This window comes from Ictidomys tridecemlineatus, chromosome 8 (genome assembly GCF_052094955.1).
Source record: "Ictidomys tridecemlineatus isolate mIctTri1 chromosome 8, mIctTri1.hap1, whole genome shotgun sequence".
Taxonomy (NCBI): Eukaryota; Metazoa; Chordata; class Mammalia; order Rodentia; family Sciuridae; genus Ictidomys; species Ictidomys tridecemlineatus.
In genome coordinates, this window is record NC_135484.1 from 46647756 (window position 1) to 46668870 (window position 21115).

General features: G+C 36.1%; 1 protein-coding gene across 3 annotated transcripts in view; it reads right to left on the bottom strand.

The window, feature by feature from the left end:
* The window catches only part of Nt5dc1 (5'-nucleotidase domain containing 1), a 123858-nt gene that overhangs the window by 2455 nt on the left and 100288 nt on the right, over window positions 1-21115 (bottom strand). For 2 of the 3 annotated variants that reach the window (XM_078019366.1, XM_078019367.1), the window contains exons 8-11: window positions 19458-19555; window positions 10017-10135; window positions 8759-8911; window positions 3906-4074 (exon numbers count right to left, since the gene is read on the bottom strand). In XM_078019366.1, the coding sequence (XP_077875492.1) occupies window positions 3906-4074; window positions 8759-8911; window positions 10017-10135; window positions 19458-19555 (539 nt within the window). Of the gene's footprint in view, window positions 1-3905; window positions 8405-8758; window positions 8912-10016; window positions 10136-19457; window positions 19556-21115 lie in introns of those variants that run through there. The other variant, XM_078019368.1, reaches the window with a different exon arrangement.

The following is a 21115-nucleotide window of genomic DNA, read 5'->3' on the forward strand; positions in this document are numbered from 1 at the left end:
TCCACACCCAAATATATGACAGTAGCCCAGTGCAGTGGCATACGCTTATAATCCCAGAGGCTCAGGAAGCTGAGGCAGGAGGATTGTGAGTTCAAAGCCACCCTTAGCAACTTAGTGAGACCCTGACTCTAAATTAAATATTAAAAGGGCTGGGAATGTGGCTCAGTGGTGAAGTGTGCCTGGGTTCAACCCGCACTACCAAGGGAAAAAAAAATATATATTGTCATGTGTGTGTGTGTATATATATATATATTTGTGTGTGTGTATATATATATATATATATGACAATAATCCTTATTTCACAAATTTTACAAGTAGAACCAAAGTACTAAATATTTTGAAATTATACTTTATTTTAGATGCCACTGAAAACCATCAAAACTCAGTCAATCTATGAAATGAAAACTAGTGCTAGAGAATAAGAAGAAACACTGCCTTCCTGATGTTAAAGAGAGCTAGGATTACTACAAACAGAAAAACATTCGACATTAGTAAATGTCATAGGTCCTCCCTATTCTGTTTGCCAGAGGAGTTTTGTCTGTCTGTCTGGTGGTTCTGAAGATTGAACTCGGGGCCTTGTACATGCTAGGCAAGTGCTGTTATCACTGGGCTACATCTCCAGCCGTAGCTGGAATACATTTTTAACCAGGCATTTAAAATTGCATTGAGTGGTATGCAGTGGTGCAGGCCTGTAATCCCAGCAGCTTGGGAGGTTTAGGCAAAAGGATCACAAGTTTGATCTAACTATTGAGTTCAATTTTAGTACTCTACACAATAAATAGAAATGCTTATCTGAATGAGCAACTTATTGAAGTCCTAAGCAACTTACCGAAACCCCGTCTCAAAAAAAAAAAACCAACTGAAAAAAAAACAAATAAAAAAGGAAGGGCTGGGTAAAGCACCCCTGGGTTAAATCCCTGGTTCAAAGTAAAATATAATAAAACAACTAAAATTTAAAAATAAATAAATTAATTAAAAAATAAATGAAATTGCATTGAAAAGTAAATTCATAAATCTGTTTCTAAAATTGTACTCTGAGGTTCTGAATTTCTGATAAACTACCAAATGACACAGGCCAAGAGCTGAGCCAACCATCTTTTTTTCCCCCTTTTTATATAGTTCTAAAATGTAAGAAATATACTTTCTTTCCCAGGAATTCTGTGCCATCAAGTGTTGGTTGCCTCTTTACCTCTCCACTGACTTTACTCTGATATTTATATTTTGTCCAGCTTTTCTAGTTGTTTTAGCCCAAGTGAGAAATAGAAGTCTAAGTAATTTCTGAACTTCAGATTCTTAAGTTGGAGATGATAATACCAGACTTCATTTCTTCTCTCACAGGATGAATGTGAAAGTATAACAATATACTTACCTGAATTACTGGTAGAATTATGATAGGTTAAAAATGTTACCTTATAAACCAATCACCACTGTAACATATCTGGCTAAGTACAAAATTTTTATAACAGTTATAAAAATGGCTTCTGGATATTTAAATATGAATGAGATAACCAAGTCTAAAGATATCAGCTTTTTTTTTTTTTTAAATACTGGGGATTGAACTAGGGGCACTCAACCACTGAACCATATCCCTAGCCTTATTTTTGTATTTTATTTAGAGACAGGGTCTCACTGAGTTGCTTAGTGTCTCCCTGATGCTGAGGCTGGCTTTAAACCCATGATCCTCCTGCCTCCGGAGCCACTGGGATTGTAGGTGTGTACCACTGCACTGGGCCTAAAGATACCAGTTTCTACAGGGGGAAATAAAAAGAGGAGTAAGAGGTTTATTTTGCACCTATCTCATTCAAAACAGAGAACTTTATTGTCTCCTGGTACAGAAATGTTTGTTATTATGAAGAACTCAGGGAATGGGATATAGCCAAACTGTGTCAGATAACTATTTTGTTAAAAAAAGTATTCCTAGACTAGGAATTCATTAGACTATGGATTCTCCAAGAAGAAAACATTTGTGTCCCTTACAGGGAAGTCACTGTTGGGTGCTGTTTTTTTTTTTTTATAGCTCTGGAATTATAACTTTTTTTTTTTATATATATTGGGTTTTGAAAGCAGACAAAGAATCAAATTCTTACTCACCACAACAGTATTCTGTTAAAACTCTGAACTAAGTACACTATAATTATCAAGTATATTATCCAAACTTAGGTAACAATTAAATGGAGCAAATGTTCTTCCACAGTAAATTCAATATTAAATAACAGAGACAGAACAACTCTTGGGACTTTTTAAAAAAGAGACTGGCAGGATAACATTTATATAAATACTCTACCTTTAACATGTTTAAAGCCATGATAATCACACTAATTTTCTTCTAGCCATCTTTTTTAGTTGGAGGCAAATTATGCAGTAATATCGAGTGACACTAATCTGTTTCTGCAATAATATGAAGTTTTGAGATATAACTTCTTCACAAAAAATGTGATCACAGGAAAAAAAATGTGAACTTTGATGAATTCTTTGTTTTTTGAGAATTGTCTTCAGCATCAAAATAAACAACTGAATATGACATAACCTTACTCATCCTTTCCCTAAAAAGGGAGGGGGGCACTGGTTTACCTTTGTTTGATTATTGCCATGTCCTAACGTCCTACTTATTAATATTTCTTCCTAAAAAAAAAAGGTAGACAGAAGACATAGGCCCTCCTCAAAGTTATACAGTCCATTTCTTTAACAGAATTTTTTTTTATAAAAGGGAGAATTATATTTAGGTTATCAAAAAAATTCTTTAAAAAACAATGAGAAGATATTGTTTAAAAGATGAGGATATACTGACATATTGAATACATATAATGACAGAAGATGGATCTTTAGGAAAGTCCTATGTAGTATGTATCATCATAATCCCACCAATAATTCAGTTAAGTATACTTTCTTTCATACTCATCCTATGAGGGAGGAAATGCAGTTTGATATTATCAACTGCAATTTAAGAATCTGAAGTTCAAAAATTAAGTACTTAGACTTCCATTTCGCATTTGGGCTAAAACAAGTAGAAAAGCTGGACAAAATATAAACAGCAGAATAAAGTCAGTGGAGAGCTGAGGGCTCAACTTTTCATTTCTCTGGTTGTACACGATGTAGAGGCGTACCATATGTGCAGTCATACATGTACCTAGGGTAATGATGGCCAACTCATTTCACCATCTTTTCTGTCCCCAAGCCCCCTCCTTCCCTCCTCACCACTTTGCCCAATCAAAGTTCCTCCATAGAATTTCCAGTCTTTTTATAGTTTTAACATCTTTACCAAATTTCTCAATCCTTTCTTTTCTGTATTTGACCAAAGTACACATGGTTATTTCTGTTACTGTGGTCCCCTATCCTTGTATACTTGGATATTTTTTATTAAGTGTTGACCATTATATGGACTGTTGGTAGAAATAATTTGAGTCCTAGAATAATACTATCTTTTTCAAATGAGAATCTACATTTGTTTCTGCCAGGTTATCAAAGGCATTAACTAATCTGTCACTTTGATATTCAGCTGATTTGAAGCTGAGCTTTTAGTCCCTTTGAAAATGGAAACTACTTCTGTATTCATCCTTATTCTAAGATAAAACCTACCAGGGCTTCAACACAGATTAAGGGAGTTCACCAGGCCCACTCTTCCTAGACCTCCTAAGGATGCCGTTATGGTAATTCCTACATTTAATCTATTCCTGAAAGCTGACTTAAAAAAAAAAATAAGTCCAACTTTTATGTAGTTGGCTGTAGCAGAAGGGCTGGTCCTAATTACCCAGGCTACCATATTTAAAAGATGTTTCCCAAGAAAAATAAATCAACATTGTGGGAAGATTTCCTTCTTTTAAAGGACAAGAATCCTGGTAGTTATTGTCATCACTATCCAATAACAGGTAAAGATTACCTGTTTCAAAAGGTATTTTCCCCCTTACCTGCTATTGCTTCAATACTTGGAATTGCAATAGTGCTGTAAGTATTGATTCTCTTAGAAGACCATGTATAAACCAAGGAGTCCTCTGAATTTTCCCGTTGTGAAACTGAATCAATAAAAAAGGAGCCCCATTTTTTAGAAAATGTATTTAGAAGTTTTGTCTTTGGTACCTGAAAGAAGAAAATGGAATAATAAATGTGATTAGTAATGAAAACTGTGGTAAATTAATCACATAGTTTTGTTTTTAAGCAAATTGAGAAAAAAATCCTGTAGGAATACATAATCAGGCTTTGGTTATGCATTACATTTTTGGAAAGAAATAGTACTTACTATAAAGTATCCTTTATCTCAAACTAGAATGATCTTTTAAATAATTAGTTGATTATGGTATTAAACCTACCCCAAACAGAGCAATCTAGAAAGAATGTTTTCTCTACAATTAAAATAAATCTTTAATTATTATTGTTGTATCTAAAGGATAGCTAAAAATTTCTTTTTTTTGGTTAGGGGTACCCAGGATTGAACTCAGGGGCACTTGATCACTGAGCCACATCCCCAGTCCTATTTTGTATTTTATTTAGAGACAGGATCTGAGTTGCTTAGTGCCTCACTGTTGCTGAGGCTGGCTTTGAACTCCCGATCCTGCCTCAGTCTCCAGAGCCTCTGGGATTACAGGCATACACCACTGTGCTTGACTTAGTTAAAACATTTCTAATTTTTAAATTTGGTGTTTATTTTTTTAAAGGGGGATGAGGATAGAATTATTATTTACTGCTTCCAATGTACGTATAACATGAAGCCAATAACTGAATAAAAAGTTTCAAGGTACTATCTTTTTTTAAAAAAGTATAAGGGATACTCAGTAATAAATTTTGTTTTTTTCTAGGGCTGACCATATTCCTTTATCATAGAATTTCCAAAGGGTGTTGGCCATATCCAGGTATAATTCTAAATAAAATAGTATTTATTTCTAACTTAAAAGCCAAAAAACTATTCAACAAAATAAAGAATAATAATTATTTTCATTTTACTACAGAGTTGTCAAACATAATGGAGTGCAACTTCAGAGAATAATACTAGTCTATGTTATATTTTTCTAAATTAGCTCATAGTAAGGTCTCAGATTATTTTATTATATCAGTAAATCAATGTAAAAATAGAAACTCAAGTTTTATCTGTCCGATAGCTTTACACTGGTATCTCACCATTGTTTCAATTGTACATTAGGCATTACTAGTGAGCATGGTTGTCTCCTCTTATATACAAACTTTTCCCCAACGGCCTGATATCTTTTGTCCTATTTCACACTGAGTATCTGATTTTAGCCCATTGTCGAACCCCTTAGATATCAACCCATTGTTAGTTTTATCAGTTTGGATCATATTAAGGTGTAGTATTCACCTGTTTTAACATATAAAAATAGCAATTTCATAAGGTTCAATCTAAATAGATATTGCAAGACTCTTTCCCTTGAATTAGGTCCAAAGATCAACCGTATCCCAGGTGTTTTGAAGAGAACTATTTTATACTGATGCAAAGTCATCAGTTTTTCTACTTATTATTGTCCTTTGAGTTATAATTTGAAAAAAAAAATCATTTCCTACAATGAGGATGAAAAAAATACTTTCAAAATTTTCTTCAATCAAGTTTTATGTTCAGGTCTATAATTCCTTCAAAATTTATTTTTATATATAGGATGTAAAAGGAGATCATCTTATTTTTTCCATATAATGAAACCACTTACTTAATCCTATTATCTGAATTGTTTAACCTTTTCTGTTAATGGACAATGTTCTGCCATACCCACATTTATATGGGCCCGTGTCTTTTTTTATTCCTTCTATTCACTGAAATTTTTATATACAGGTTACATATTCCTTATCTGAAATGCATGGGATAAGAAGCACTCAAATTTGGGAATATTGGCATAGACTTTATTGGTTAAGCATCCCACATCTGAAAATCCAAAATTTTTTTAGTGTTATATTGGCTTCAAAAAGTTTCAGATCTTTGGAACATTTCAGATATTTTGGATTAGAGATGCTTTCCCATTATGGTTTCAGTATGAGTTTTACCCCCAAAAGTTCATGTATGAGTCAATGCAGGAAAGTTTAGACATGAAATGACTAGGTTATATGAGGTTTAATCTAATTGTGCATGAATCCCCTGATAGGGATTAACTTGGTGGCAACGATGGAGGCAGGTGGGGTATGGCTGGAGGAGGTGATCATTGGGGCGGGCAGTGTGCCTTTGGTGTTTATATTTTGTTCTCAGTATGCTGAGCTCTCTCTCTGCTTTCTTAGCTGCTTTCCTTCATCACACTCTTCTGCCATGATGTTCCACCTCACTTTGGGCTCTGAGGAATGGAGTTGGCAGTCTATGGAGCAAGACCCCTGAACCATCAGTCCCCAAATAAACTTTTGATTATTTTTGTCAGATCTTTTGGTTCACAGTGAAAACATTGTCTAAAAAAATGTTCCATACTCTGTTTCCAGTACTAGATCAAAAACAACAACAATCTGGTTTTCTACTATGGTTAGTGTCTGATGGAGTAAAATTCCAATCTTTTATTTTTTTTTTCAAAGTTGTCTGAGCAATTTATGGGTTTTAAGTTTTCTAAATGCAAAATCAGTTTGTGAAGATCCATTTAAAATCCTCCTGGGATTTTGTAAAACATTATATTGACTTTATAAATAAATGTGAGGAAAACAGTCATCTATAAAAATCATGCTTTTGCAAATATGTCTTTCCATTTATTTAGAACTGTATTCAAAAATTTTTAAAATATTTTTTTAGTTGTAGATGGATGCAATATATTAATTAATTTATTTTTATGTGGTGCTCAGGATCAAACCCAGTGCCCTACATGTGTGAGGCAGGTGCTCTACCACTGAACTACAGCCCTAGCCCCTGTATTCAGAATTTTTAATAAGCTTAAAATTTACATCATTAAGGTCTTATATATTTATTAGGTTAATTCCTAGACAGTGATTTATTTTTGTTGCTGTTGTAAATAATCTGTTTCTTACCACGTTTTGTTAAGTGATTCCTGCTGGTAAAGAGTATGGCTGTTAATTTTTGAATGCCAATTTGGATCTAGCATTCTGACCAAACTCACTCATTCGTTTTAATAGTTTGTTGATTTCTTCTATGCTAAGGATCACATAACCCTAAAATAGTGATGAATTTAATCTTACTCCATGTTTCTTTTTTTTTTTTCTTGTAGTATTGGCCAGTTCTCTGTTACACAGTGTAACTGATAAACAGTATCCATAAAGAACCTTAAAGGGCAGTATGGCTTTTGGCTTTTCCTTTCTTTTAATTCCACCATTACATGTTACATTCCCACTGGTGTTTTGGATGATATCCTTCTCTAATTAAAGAATGGTCCCTTTTCTTTCTTGCTTGCTAATTATTTTCATCATTAATTTTGCCAGACACAGTGGTGCACAATTGCAATCCCAGCAACTTGGGTAGCAGAGGCAGGAGGATCACAACTTAGCAAGGCCTTAAGCAACTTAGCATGTTCAAAATAAATAATGATATAGCTCAGTGGTAAAGGACCTTAGAGTTCAACCCCTCACTTGTTTTTAGTTAAAATGAAGAAATAAGTAAGAACAGTACTGAAGGAAGTTGAAGAAGAGAGCTCCTCTTCCTTTGACTTAGGAGGCTAGTTACACAGAGTTAAGGGTGTCCAAGTAATTATAAGTATAATAAGACTTGATTTATTGATTATTTGTTTCTAATGTTTAAACTAAAGAAAATTATTCCTTATTTTCTTTAGCTGGGCTTACTTAAACATTAAAATGTGCCATTTTTGCTGTTTTAATTTGTTCTAAAAACAGTGGAGGAAATAATCAACTGATGTACCATGATTTTAGAAAGTTTTGAGCAACAGTCTGTAAAATTCCATTTGAGATTTTCCCTGTCCTTATCTTAAGCTTCCTGTCACAAATGAAAGGAGGTGAAAGTGATCCTCAAATTCTCTATGCTCTTATAAAGAATGGAAACAACTACCAATATCTGATAAATTGAATTCAAACCTAAAATGAAATAAAATGTTAATCTTTGCAGAATGTAGTACATGTAAATGTTTTGGCTTCCAGGATCAATTTTGAAATGATCTGGTTAATTTGATTTTAATTATATTTTTCAAACTTCACTTAGGCTGAATACAGTAAATTAGAAACACAGAATTAAATCCTTTTGCATCAGACTTCAAACCTGTCAAAAGACAGCATCTTATATGTATCCTGTGCTTGACATTTGTTTGGAAAAACTAAACTACACTTTTCTTAACAATCACAAAATATACAGAACTCACACAGTGCTTTCTTTTTATCTTTCTTTATGGACTGTTTCCTTCCTGCTGCAGCGGTCAGCAAGATGTTTATATTCTGTCCCCTCCACAGGGAAGCAGGAAAGAATCTGAACTCTCATGAGGTGCAGTGCTTACTGCCTGTTTTGAAGTGCTGCTCTGGTCTTCTCCATGGAAGTGTGCTGTGCAGAGAACAGACCTGGACTTATATATATGTATTAAAGCAGCCTGACTTTTATAGGTTTGCGTCAAAAATGTTTGTAACAACAACAAAACAAAACCATGTAACTGTCTCATTTGTCTTTAAATACAAATAGAAAGACACATGTCAAATTTTCCATGAAACAGGTAATACAACTAAATTTGCTTGAAAAATCTGCTAAGGACCTTTAATACACACTGTTTCAAAAACAAACTACAGAAGCATGAGGGCATTTAGTCAGACCAGGAGACCTGTGAAGTCAAGTAGTATGAAAATACTTTAGCTTTCAAATAAATTTTTTTTCTTTCAGGAAAAGAGTGAAAGGGATGCTCACCTCATATTTTCCTCTCTTCTCCAGAGGCTCTGACTCCTCAGGCTTCCAGGCTTCTTCTCCTTGGAGCTCCTCTAGAATGAGGACTGTCTCCCAGTTCCTATAGTGGCGGGCTGGGAAAACATCTGAATGCATGCTGTCACCAAAGTAAACAACCTGTAAGTCAGACAGAAAATTCTGTTTGAGGCATGAGAACTGCGACAGTGGTGATCATTTCATGGAAGGCAAAAGAAGGGCAAAAGCATCTTACATTTCTTTGAATAACCTGGCAGCTGACCACTGACGTGTCCCATTTGATTCACAGAGGGCCAAGTTCATGTTAAGAAGTTATACAACCCACTTGCAGATAGAAGAAAGGTATAAGGTGAGATGAATAATTTTATTCAGTTTTCCTACAGAAGACGTGAACCTGTGTGTTTTGTATACATTTAAATCTGCCCTTAGAACTGAAGAGCTGGTGATATATTAAAGACAACTTGTCATAGTGGGTTGCAGATTGTGAAGGGTGCACATCACAACCACTTTTCAAGAGTTTCTGGGACCCACCCCAGATCTGCTGAAACAGAACACCTGAGAGTGTTGCTGGGCTTGAAATCTAGAAATCTCCATAGACATTCTAAAGCAAAAGTCCCATGGATCTAGTCCACACATTTCAATCTGCAGATGAGAAAATGAGGTTAAGGGATAAGACCTAGAACCTCTCAAATCAAGATCCTTTGTCCATGGAACTCCTTAGGGGTCCTTGGGAGCTGCAGCAATGTGGGAGCCAATAGCACAGGGTTCAGTTACCCAATTATCTCTTCTGCTCATGGAGCTACCGGTGAATATTTTTTAGAAGAGTAGTCTGTTGTGGAAAATACACCAATGTTCAACATCCTCAATAAGATCAAGATGTCAAAAGCAGTGGGTCTTAAGGATAATCTGTAGTATAATTTCAGTTTGGGTTTGTTTTACATATAAAACCTTTTTTTGTTATCAGGATTATCATTCCTCAGGCATCCCATATATGAATTCCATGCACTCCCTAGATCTGTGGCTGCCTGCTTGGAAACCTTACTCTTCTCTGTCTCAGATAAAGACCAGGTCTATATCAACAAAGAAAAGGCTTATTGTATCAGGAGAGGTAAAAAGAGAGCTATGGCAGCTGACAGAGGGAGATGATTCCATAGATAATTAACCTGAATGCATTTACAATTGAGGTTTTAGTTTACAACTCTTTATATCTGCAAGAGGACATTAAGGATTCTGAATCAGAAAATACCTTGGGTTCAGGTTTGCCAGTCATTTTCTTCAGAAGTTCATAAAGGTGTACAGCGTTCCCTTGAGAGTACCAGCCAGGTTTATTCAGAGATGGCAACACCTCCTGTTCTTCATCATTCTCTGGAAATACAGTTTGTCCATCATATACTTTTTAATCAAGTGAAAGTATTCAGTCAGGCAGGCTGTACTCAGGGCATGGCCGTAGGTCTCATGTAACAAGGAACCAGGTGGGGAAGGAGATTATATTCTGTGAGCACTTAGTGGAAGCACTTCGTGGGTCTATATATTATTAATCCTCACTGTGATCCTCTGAGTTGGAGGAAATAAGGCTCAGGGAAGTTATTTCACCTAAGATTTCAAAGCTGGTAAGTGATTTATTCAGTGATGAGATAGATTTCTGCTTGATATTATGCCCCTGCTTTTGCAAAATGGTTTATTGAGCAAACAACATAATAGAAACCATTAAGTCCTATCTTTTCGGAACTGGGTGTGGGGAAATATATTTTTATTGTAGTCTATTCAATGTAGGTTTAAATTGTGCACTCTAGGTGCCTCTATTACTTTACCCTAGTCTCAGCTTGGGGTGGGGAAAGGAGTTGGTAAAAGGGTTATCTGACACCAAATGGCAAGTTTGTGGATAATTCCAAACTGTCCCCTTCTAGCACATAACTTGCTCCCCAGATCCAGTTAAAGCAGGGCTGGTGAAAGTCTAAGAAGATTCAGCACATTCCTTAGAGACATACCCCCGCCAAAAGTGATAACTTCTCATAATGTCTTTGTTTAGAGCTATTGTACTATGTAAATAATAAGGGTTTAAAAAATGAATAATTTACACACACCCACACCCACACACACACACACACACCCACACACACACACAGTGCTGGAGGTTGAACGCAGAGGTTCATGAATGCTGTGTTAGTGCTTTACCAATGAGTTACACCCTTGGCCCTACATAAATAGTTTTGAAAGAAGATTTACATTTGACATGTAAATCTTCTTTACAATTAGATATATACACTAAGATATCACTTAGTTGCTAATATCTGTCAAATGATGTTTTTTTTCCTTTTCCTTATTATTATTTTGCTTATTAAAAATGAAAAAAAAAACCCAAATTCTATAGATTACAGTTCCTCAAATGTTGGGACTCAGTAATCTAAGAAGAGAAAGAAAGGGAAAAAAAACTAAAAAGAATAAAAAGAGAAACCAAAACAAAAACCCTCTTGATAAAACATCCACCCCTCTCTCTTTCCACATACTTCACTGAAAGCTACTTTTAAGGGTAATTAATCCGTGAGGGCAGCTTCAAAGATTCTGACAGAAGCTCCACACCTAGGAGCTCAGAAAATTAATTCCAGTAGAAGAGAGCCAGCCAGGCTGCTGAGAGCAACAGGGCTGAGATAGTTTAGAGAAATAAATTCAGGAGATGTCAAGCACAATTTCATTTATAAATCCAAACATTTTCACACTATTTAAACAAGGCATCACATTTTTTTTCAAGGCCTACAGGATGTAGTTATATGCACTTCTGTTTTCATATCACAGAAAAAAAATGTGTCCTGCAAGAAGTACCAAGAGTATACTAATTTTTAAAAGCTTAATTAAAAATGTTAGATGATGGGCTGTGGCTGTGGCTCAGGGTAGGGCACTTGACTGGCATGTGTGAGGCACTGGGTTCGATTCTCAACATCACATATAAATAAAATAAAGGTCTATCAACAATTAAAATTTAAAAAAAATGTTAGATGATAATAAATAGAATAGAAAAAAGTAAAGGAGGACACAGGGACAGAGGGTGATTATGATTTGTTTCCTTGGTTTTAAAACTGGGATAATTACAATGCTTAACTCCTAGAGGAGTTGTATAAATAAATTAATACAGATGAAGCACATGGAACAGTATTGGCCACACAGTATTTAAAAATATCTTAAAAACCTCAGAACTTTTCTCCCTTTGTAAACTTTCTGGTTTTTTTTCCTCATTTTTGCTTGAACAGTAAGAAATTTTTCAAGTAAAATACTCATTTGTATAAGGACTATAACAGAAAAATGATACCACTAAAGAAAATAGTTTACTGAAGAGTTGGAGCAAAGTTAATAACATAGAAAGCAAGATTCTTACCCTTCAAAACTTTGGGTTTGGGGGTTTCCTATTTGTTCATAATTTTTAAAATACTAATAGCTATGAGCTCCTTTGAGCTATGTATCTTTTCCTTCTGTTTCAATATGCTTATTTACCTGCTCATTTCTGGGCCTATTATAATGGGAAGTTAATTTCTTTGCAGGACAAGAATTTTCAATTAGATATATACACGAAGACATCACTTAGTTGCTAATATCTGTCAGTGGTAGTATAGAGATCTGCAGACAGGGCTGTATTCAATGCCTATTTGATTAGAAGCTGTGGCTTTGTCAAAATGCTAAACTTGGTACAAATTCAAGCAAATCAACAAATAAGCCATAGTCAAACATTCAGATTAACGAATGAATTCTTAACTGTACACTACGGATTGGGACTCTTTCATTCAACATGTTTTTAGTGTTACTGGCACTATGCTGGAGACACACAGCTGGCATTACCTGGCTCTCTACCACTAGAATTAATAATTTTCTGAGCCACATAGAATCCTAGCTACAGAGGTTCTGTCAGAACCCTTGAAGCTGTCCTTGTGGATTAATTGTCCTTCAAGGTAGCTTCCAGTGCAGTAGCTGGTGATAGGAAAGAGAGTGAACATTTGCATAAAGGGTTTTCTTTTGTTTGTTTGTTTGTTTTGGTTTTTCTTCTTTTTTTTTTTTGATTTGAAGATTACTGAGTCTCAACATTTGAGAAACTATAATTCTATAGATTTTGCTTTATTTTCTTTTGAAATTAGGGACAAAGGAAAGAAGAGGATGCTAAGAGGGGAGGGGGATTCATTGTATGATTATAAGTATTTTAGGTTTCATGGGACTTGCACTCTGGGGTGTGCAGAATATGGAGAACGCAAGGCTTATGTTATGAGGTCAAGGAAATGTGAAGCACAGCTGCTATCTTCAGGACTCACATCCCAGTGAGGAAATTCCCCAGATAACTTCCCCTTTATAGCCAAGTGAAAGGCACCAACAAACACAGAGAGGAAATGACTGCCTGGAGCCAGAGGAAGGAAGTACAGAAAGGAGGTTGTCTGTGCTTGCCTCCAAGCAGGGGAAGAAAGTCATTAGACAGAGGAGAGGGAGGAATTCCATATTTATCCTTGTTCTTCAAATAATACAGAAAACGAGGTTCTTAACTGATCTTCTGAAGAGTACCATCTGCCTTACTATAATATTTGTTTAGAAATGAGGAATTTTAGGCTTCACTAGGACCTACTGAATCAGAATCTCCATTCTAACAAAATCCCTGGGTAATTTATATATATATACTAAAAGCTCAGCAACATTGACCGAGAACAGCGGGAGCAAAAACATGCTGAAAAAAGAATAATAAAAGGTAATCATTCCACAGGGGTGGAATAATGGGCACCTGTAGTGAAAAACAGACTGAGGAGGATGAAAAGAATTTAGCAAGGAGATTGCAGAATTAGTTTTAGGATGCTATACCGAATGGAAAGTTAATGAGATTCTGTGTGCACATGATTAAATATACTTTTTGCCTAACACTTATAAATGAATTCCATAAAAGATACTGAAAAATTAAAAAGTAAGGGACAAAGGCATGTCCATGCTAATAAAAGGTATTTGAAGGCCCTGTGGAAAGAAAGAGGAGGGCAGAGATGAGAGATTTCAAAGGTAGATTAAACAGGTCTGATGTCCAGCATACTGGATGTGAAAGGATAAAGATTTAACGGATGGTTAAGTGAGTATGATAAGGCACAAAGGTGACCACTATGCCTGGCTGCATTTGGTTTCCAGATGAAAGGAGATTATCACAGTTGATTTCAGAACATTGAGTGGAGCTTTCTGATGTGCAGGAGAAAACACTGAGATTCAAGACAGGAAGTTTCAGCTAGGGAAAGATCGAGGTGGGGTGGGGTGGAGGTGGGGGGTTTGGAATGTGGATGACAGCTGAGGCCAAGGGACAGCACAGTGGCTCATGACTCCCACAATGGCGGGGAGTGGGGTGGCAGCCTTGGGGACAGGGCAGTGAACAAGACAGACACGATACCTTTCCCCAGTAGAAGTATAATCTTGCCAGGCAGAGATCCTCCCCTTACCCCAAACCTTAGTACTGGAGAGGGCAGAGGTCTCACAGTGCATGCAGAAGGGAACAGGGAGGGTCTTAAGAGTCGACAGGGATGTGGCTAATGGAGGATCTGAGTCTTCACCCGCCTGGCCACCAGCTCTTCCCTGGTCACCATGACAACCACTGATATTACGCATGTGGAGCTCATGAAGGACACGTTGTGCAAGGTGATTGGCTCACTGCACCTTACATCCCAGCATGCTTGCCAGCCTGGATTTTATCCCTCTGACTTTAACCATTTGCAAGGACGATTTAATTTACACACCACTGGAGTTTACAGCATTGGGCAGAGGAGACTTGCTTTCACAATAACTACCACACAGATGGCTTCAGGGCTACAAGGCAGGATGGAGGCTGGGACTGATAATCCAGACATGATGTAATACTGTACCAATTCATACAGGAGATGATAAAGGCAGTGTTAGTGATGATAAACCTGAGAGGACAGAAAGGGGAGATGTGAAGGGGAAAGAGGAATTGGAAGATGACTCATTAAGATCTGTGGTTGGAAAAGTTACTAATGAAATCAGGGAATGAAATCAGAAGAGCATGCTAAGAAGGGAGGGGGATTCAGCGTAAGGTTTTAAGTGCTTCAGCTTTCCTGCGACTTGAGCTCTGGGGTGTGGAGAATATAGAGGACAGAAATAGGCATGTGCAGATCTGGGAAAAGTAAGCAGAGAGGTAAGGAATTGAGAGTCATTAGTGAACAGATGATAGTTAAAATAATCTGAGTAGTAGAAAGCTAAAGTAACAACAGAAAAAAGGAGAGCCACACACAGAATGCTGGGAATAATTAACATTTAAAGAGAAAGGGAAGAGAAACCAGTAGTGTAAACCTAGATCAAGCAGTTAAGAGACATGTGAAAATCAATCATCAGCAAAATAAATAACACAACCAAACATAATGAACTAGAGATTTTTTTTTTTAAATAAGCAGCACCATCCTCTAATAATTGCTCTGGCAGTCTTCTTTGTGCTCTAAAAGAGAAACAACTATTTTGTATTAAATCTAAATCCTATGTTTAATTATATCTTCCTTTTAAATATTTTAAATTGGAAGTCCAAAAAATCAAGGCTCAAAAGAATACAAGACAGGGCTGGCATTGTATTCAGTGGTAGAGCGCTTGCCTCGCATGTGATAGGCACTGGGTTCAAAAAAAGAATATAAGACATCTTCTAGGACCTCCTGGATGTACAAAAAAAAAAAAAAAAAAAAAAAAAAGCTTTTCTAAACTCTGTACATAAAACATGAGGTCCCATATATTCTGAGGTCCCTGAAGCCATTTTATAGTGGTCATAAATGGGAACAGTAACAGGACTTTGAGCTCTACCTTATCAATCCTGACTTTTCATTTCTCAAACAGCAAAATAAAAACTTGGCTTTTATAAGATTTTCTGGATATGACCCAAATCAGAGGCAACAAATCCAAAAATAGACCTAAAGAGATTACATCATACTAAAAAGCCTCTACACAGCAAAGGAGATGATAGAGTGAAAAGACAATGTAGGGAATGGGAAAATATATTTGTAAAGCCACGTATCAGATAATGGATTATATCCAAAATATATAAGAAGTAAAACAGTTCAATAGAAAACAAATAACAAAATAAAAATGGGCAAAGAATTCAAATAGACATTTCTCTGAAGAAGATAAAATGGACATGTATAATATCAAAAAATGTTTAACATCACTAAACATTGGAAATACAAATTAAAACACAATGAGATATCACCTCCTTCCTGTTAGAATGACTTATTTAAAAAAAAGATGAAAAATAACACACATTAACCAGAATGTGGAAAAAACGAAAAACTTGCATATTGTTAGATGTTGGGTGGAATAAAATTAGTATAGTCATTACGGAAAATAGTGTAAAGGTATCTCCAAAAATTAAAAATTGGGCTGGGGGGAGAGCTCAGTGGTAGAATATATGCTTAGCATATGTGAAGTTCTAGGTCCAACCACTAGCACCATCAAAATAAAATTTAAAATAAATAAATAGATACAGAACTACTGTATAATCCAGCAGCCCCAATACTGAGTATACATCCATTGGATATGAAATTAACATACTTAAGAGCTATCTGCATTCCTATGTTCATTACAGCATTATTTACAATAGTCAAGACATAAAGTCAACCTAAATGTCTCTCAAGCAAACTAAAGAATAAAGAAGATGTGGTACAGACAGTCATCCCTCAGTTTAATGGAGGACTGGTCCCAGGACCACCCACAGAAGTTCCTTCTATAAAAATGGCGTATTTCCATATAACCTATGCACATGTTCCCATATATTTAAAATCACCTCTGGTTTATTTATAACATCTAATAAATGTAAATGCTATATGAATAGTTGTTATCCTGTATTTTTTAGGCAATGACAAAAATCTGCATTGTCGGTACAGATGCAATGTTTTTGAATATTTTTGATCTGCAACTGGTTATATCTGAACATGCAGAGGATCAACTGTATACATAATGAAATACTATTTGGCTTAAAAAAATAAAAAGAAATCTTGTTGGTTTTTTTTTTTTTTTGCGAAAACACAAACTGGTAGGACATCTTGTTAAGTGGAATAAGCCAAACACAGAAAGACAAATACTATATAATCTCACACATGGAATATAAAAAAGCTGAATTTACAGAAATAGCAAAAACAGTGGTCACTAGAGGCAGGGAAGTGGTAGGGCTGCAGAAAGGTGGTCAAAAGACACAAAATTTCAGTTAGATGGCCGGGAAAAGTTCAAGATAGTTAAGGTACATCATTAGTTAATAACAATGTATTCTATATTTGAAAATTACTAAGAGAATAGATCTTAAGTGTTCTTATCACACACAAAAAATGATAAGTGTGTGGGCTAATGCATATTGTTAAATAGCTTGATTTAGCCATTTCACAATACATACATATGTCAAAATATCATGCTGCCCATCCTAACTATGCAAATTTTACTTGTCAGTAAATTAAAAAGATACAAATTACATTTAAAGAAAGTGGAATTCAAATTAAAAAAAAAATAAATTTTGCTGTCCCAAGCTAAACCACCAAAATCTCACCTGGGAAACTGTAATTGCTTTGTCTTTCTCTTTCTCTCCATCTTTCCTGGCAACCAACAGATTCTCCATCCAGCAGCCAAAGTGACATCTTATCACTCTCCGGCCTCAAACAACTAAGTAGCTACAGATTGCTTCCATAGCCTCTGAGGCTGCCTGCCTCCTTAACATCAACATCTCCCTTCCCATAACTGTGTGCCAGAATGACATGCTGCCTCTTTGTCACTGGAATACAACAAAACTATTTTCCTAGTAGGCCTGTGCATTTGTTTGTTCCACTGCCAGGAACCCCCTTCCTCTGCTCTTCTTATTACTTGCCTCCTTTATCACCTTGAACATCACCTTACCTCATCTTTTTAGACACACCTTCACCGGTCAACCATTAAACTCATCAGGTAGTTTTTACCTTCACAACACTAACCAGAGTCTGTAGTTTTCCCTCACACTTGCTGAGGTGTTATGTGCTTCCACACGCATGTAGTTCACTGAGGGTCCCTCATACTTGACACTTGCTACACTAAACCTAACTTGGCTTTTACTGTTCATGAGCCACTGCTGAGAGAGTACTGAGCTACTGTCAACCCAGTGGCACTGAACAGGCTTTGGAATAGCAGAGCAGCAGTTCCAAGTAAATACTCTTGTATTGGTTTGTTAAATAACAACACTGGGTGTATGTGACTCACGTGAATACTTCTTTGGGGGATTTTAAATTTCTTTTCAAAATAGTACAGAACGTAAACAGGGGAAAGTAAAGAGAAATGTATATTACAGATCACTCCAACACAGCTTAAGTTGTTTATATAATGCCAAGTATATGAACAAAAGTTAAACATTTGTGCTTGTATGTATTTTGCGTATTTTATACATATATCTTCATTTTTATATGATTTTAAACAGATCTCTACACAGGTCTAAAAATTTATTTGTTAAGGATTTTATATACATTTATATGTATTTATAACCATTTACTGTGTTTCAACTTCCAAGCATTCCTGGGCTTCTTTAGATATCTCCTAAGAGAATTTCTCTCTCTCTCTCTCTCTCTCTCTCTTTCTCTCTCTCTCTCTCTCTCTCTCTCACACACACACACACACACACACACACACACACAAACACACACACACACACACACACTTAGTAGATGGACACACTACCTTTCTTTTATTTATTTGTAATGTGGTGTTGAGGAGCAAACCTAGTGCCACACACATGCCAGGCAAGCACTCTACCACTGAGCTACAACTCCAGCCCTCCTAAGAGAATTTCTGAACGAGCCTCAAATGTTAATATAATACTGGGTTTAACTGACATATACAAAAGACACCAGACATAACAACTAAGCTTCCTTTCTTTCACTCCCCCAAGCCTATAACTCCTCTATCCCTGATCAGGTTCTGCTTTTATTCACTTACATATTTATTCAAGAAGTGTTTGGAGAGCACCTATCATGAGTTTCTCACTCTGCTGTTATCATTCCTTTTTAACTGTAAATTTTGTTTGTTCTTTTCATTCAACCTCCTTTATCAGCCTCTTTACATGTATGACATTTTTTTTTTTGTGGTGGTGGGGGGCACGGAGATTGAACCCAGGGGTGCTTAACCACTGAACCATATCCCCAGGCTTTTTATTTTTTATCTTGAGACAAGTTCTCACTAAATTGCTTAGGGCCTAAGTTACTGAGGCTGGCCTTGAACTTGTGATCCTCCTGTCTCAGCCTCCTGGAGTCCCTGGGATTTCAGGCATACCTCACTGTGCCTGGCTACAAGTATGACAATTTTAACTACTTTTCCTTGAATATCCTGTCCTTTCCCCAGAGAGAATATTGTGTTTTTATGATCCTCAGGGATTCTGCAAGCACTTTTGTTCTAAAAAATAATCCATTCTGACTTATTATAATTAATTCTTTCCAATATTTATTGAGATGTTTAACCGGGCCCTAAAAATTAAGGTGAAACCCTTGACCATCATTTTTAAAATCAGGGAGACAATAACATGTAAACAAATGAGTAAGTGGTAAAGTTAAATACAAACACAGGTTTATTACCTTCTCTCTCCCCAAAGAGGGAAAAGAAGACATGGTATTACATCTGACACAGTAATCTGCATGTGGTTGTTAGTCAGCAGGTATACAGAAGAGGAAAGGAACAAAACATAACTTACTGAGTGTGCGGAAAGGCCTCTGACTTGGTGAATGGGAGAAGAAACCAGGCTTCAATGCATTCGTAATCACAATGTCAAAAAGGTCTTCAAAATCATTCCTACAAAGCAAAGTTTTCATTAACTTATTTTAAGAAATTAGAAAAGGTGCACAGAAAGCAGAACTTAACCTCAGCCCATCTATTTATCACTGCATCATTTCTTATCTTTTGGTCAACTTTTATGCCTGTAATCCCAGTGGCCCAAGAGGCTGAGGCAGGAGGATTGCAAGTCTGAAGCCAGCCTCAGCAATTTAGAGAGGCACTAAGCAACTTATACCCTATCTCAAAATAAAAAATAAAAAGAGCTAGAGATGTGACTCAGTGGTAAAGCACTCCTGGGTTCAATCCCTGGTACATCCCCTACAGATGTTTAACCGGGCCCTAAAAATTGACTCTAGGCATGGAGCTGGCTTTCTCCTGATGGTAATATTACACGGTAAATTCAATAGCTTCTAAGAACTAGAAACTGGGAAAGACATTTTAAAATTTGGGGACCGAAATAATTTTGTTTGTTATATGGGTCTTAAAGAAACCAGCATTATAGCAAATCCAGTGACATTTCTCAGAGTACTCAAACCATGAAGAAGATATTTTATTTTGAAAATCAGTGTAGGCTTATAATATAGCAATTTTTAGAAGGCAACAATTAATGACTTTAAATATGTATTTAGTATTATATTATATTAAGGATTATTTGGAATGGCAAAGGAAAAAAGTCCTTCTCCCTGACACTGGAGAAACAATATTTCCCCAATATTCCAGAATATTTTTACAACCCCAAACTGTGATAAATAGAAATAAAGATAAGAAGAAAAATTTGGGTTGTCTGTGCTAGTGAAAAAGGAGTTATAAGTCCTGACTGTTTATTCTGAAGCAAGTCCCGCTACTAGAGCAGCAAATGTCTTCCCAGGAGGCACCTTACAAGGCCTCCAGGACTTCAGCCTCAATTCAATTAAAGGATCTCAGCCTGCATATATTTCAGAAAGCAGATCTACTTGCAGATAAGTACACCACAGAACACACTGAACACGGAAATTCTGAGACTAAAAAATGTTGGTGGAGTCAGCTTGGAGGCTAAAACTTGCTCCACACATAGCAATTCTGTGGGCTGAAATTTGAGAAGACTTTAGGGGAAATCTAACAGGCCACTGTAGAATCAAGCTCTGGGATATTTCCTTTTTGTTTTATTTTTCTTACAAGAATAACAATAAATTAACTATTAACAATTATTGAAACTTTACCAACTACTCTGCCTAATAATTATCCTGTAGTATGCTATTTAAACATCCCCTCACACCTAGGAGGTATTATTGTCCCATTTTTAAAACGACAAAATTATGACTTAAAAGTGGTTACAAAATCCTGCCCCAGGTCACACAGTCAGTTGCAAAGCAGGGCTTGAACCCGCATCTGTTTTATTTTAAAGTCTACTGCATTTATACTGCCTTGATTTTCACGGGTATCACTTCCATCCCTGGCAGTGGTAAATGGTATATGGCTCCATACTGAAATGGAGACAGAGGGGCTGTACTCCAGGAAAATGTCAAGAGTGTATTCTACAACTCAGAGTCTCTCAGTAATCATCCAAAGTTGAGAAATGAAATGTAGAGAAGACCAAAG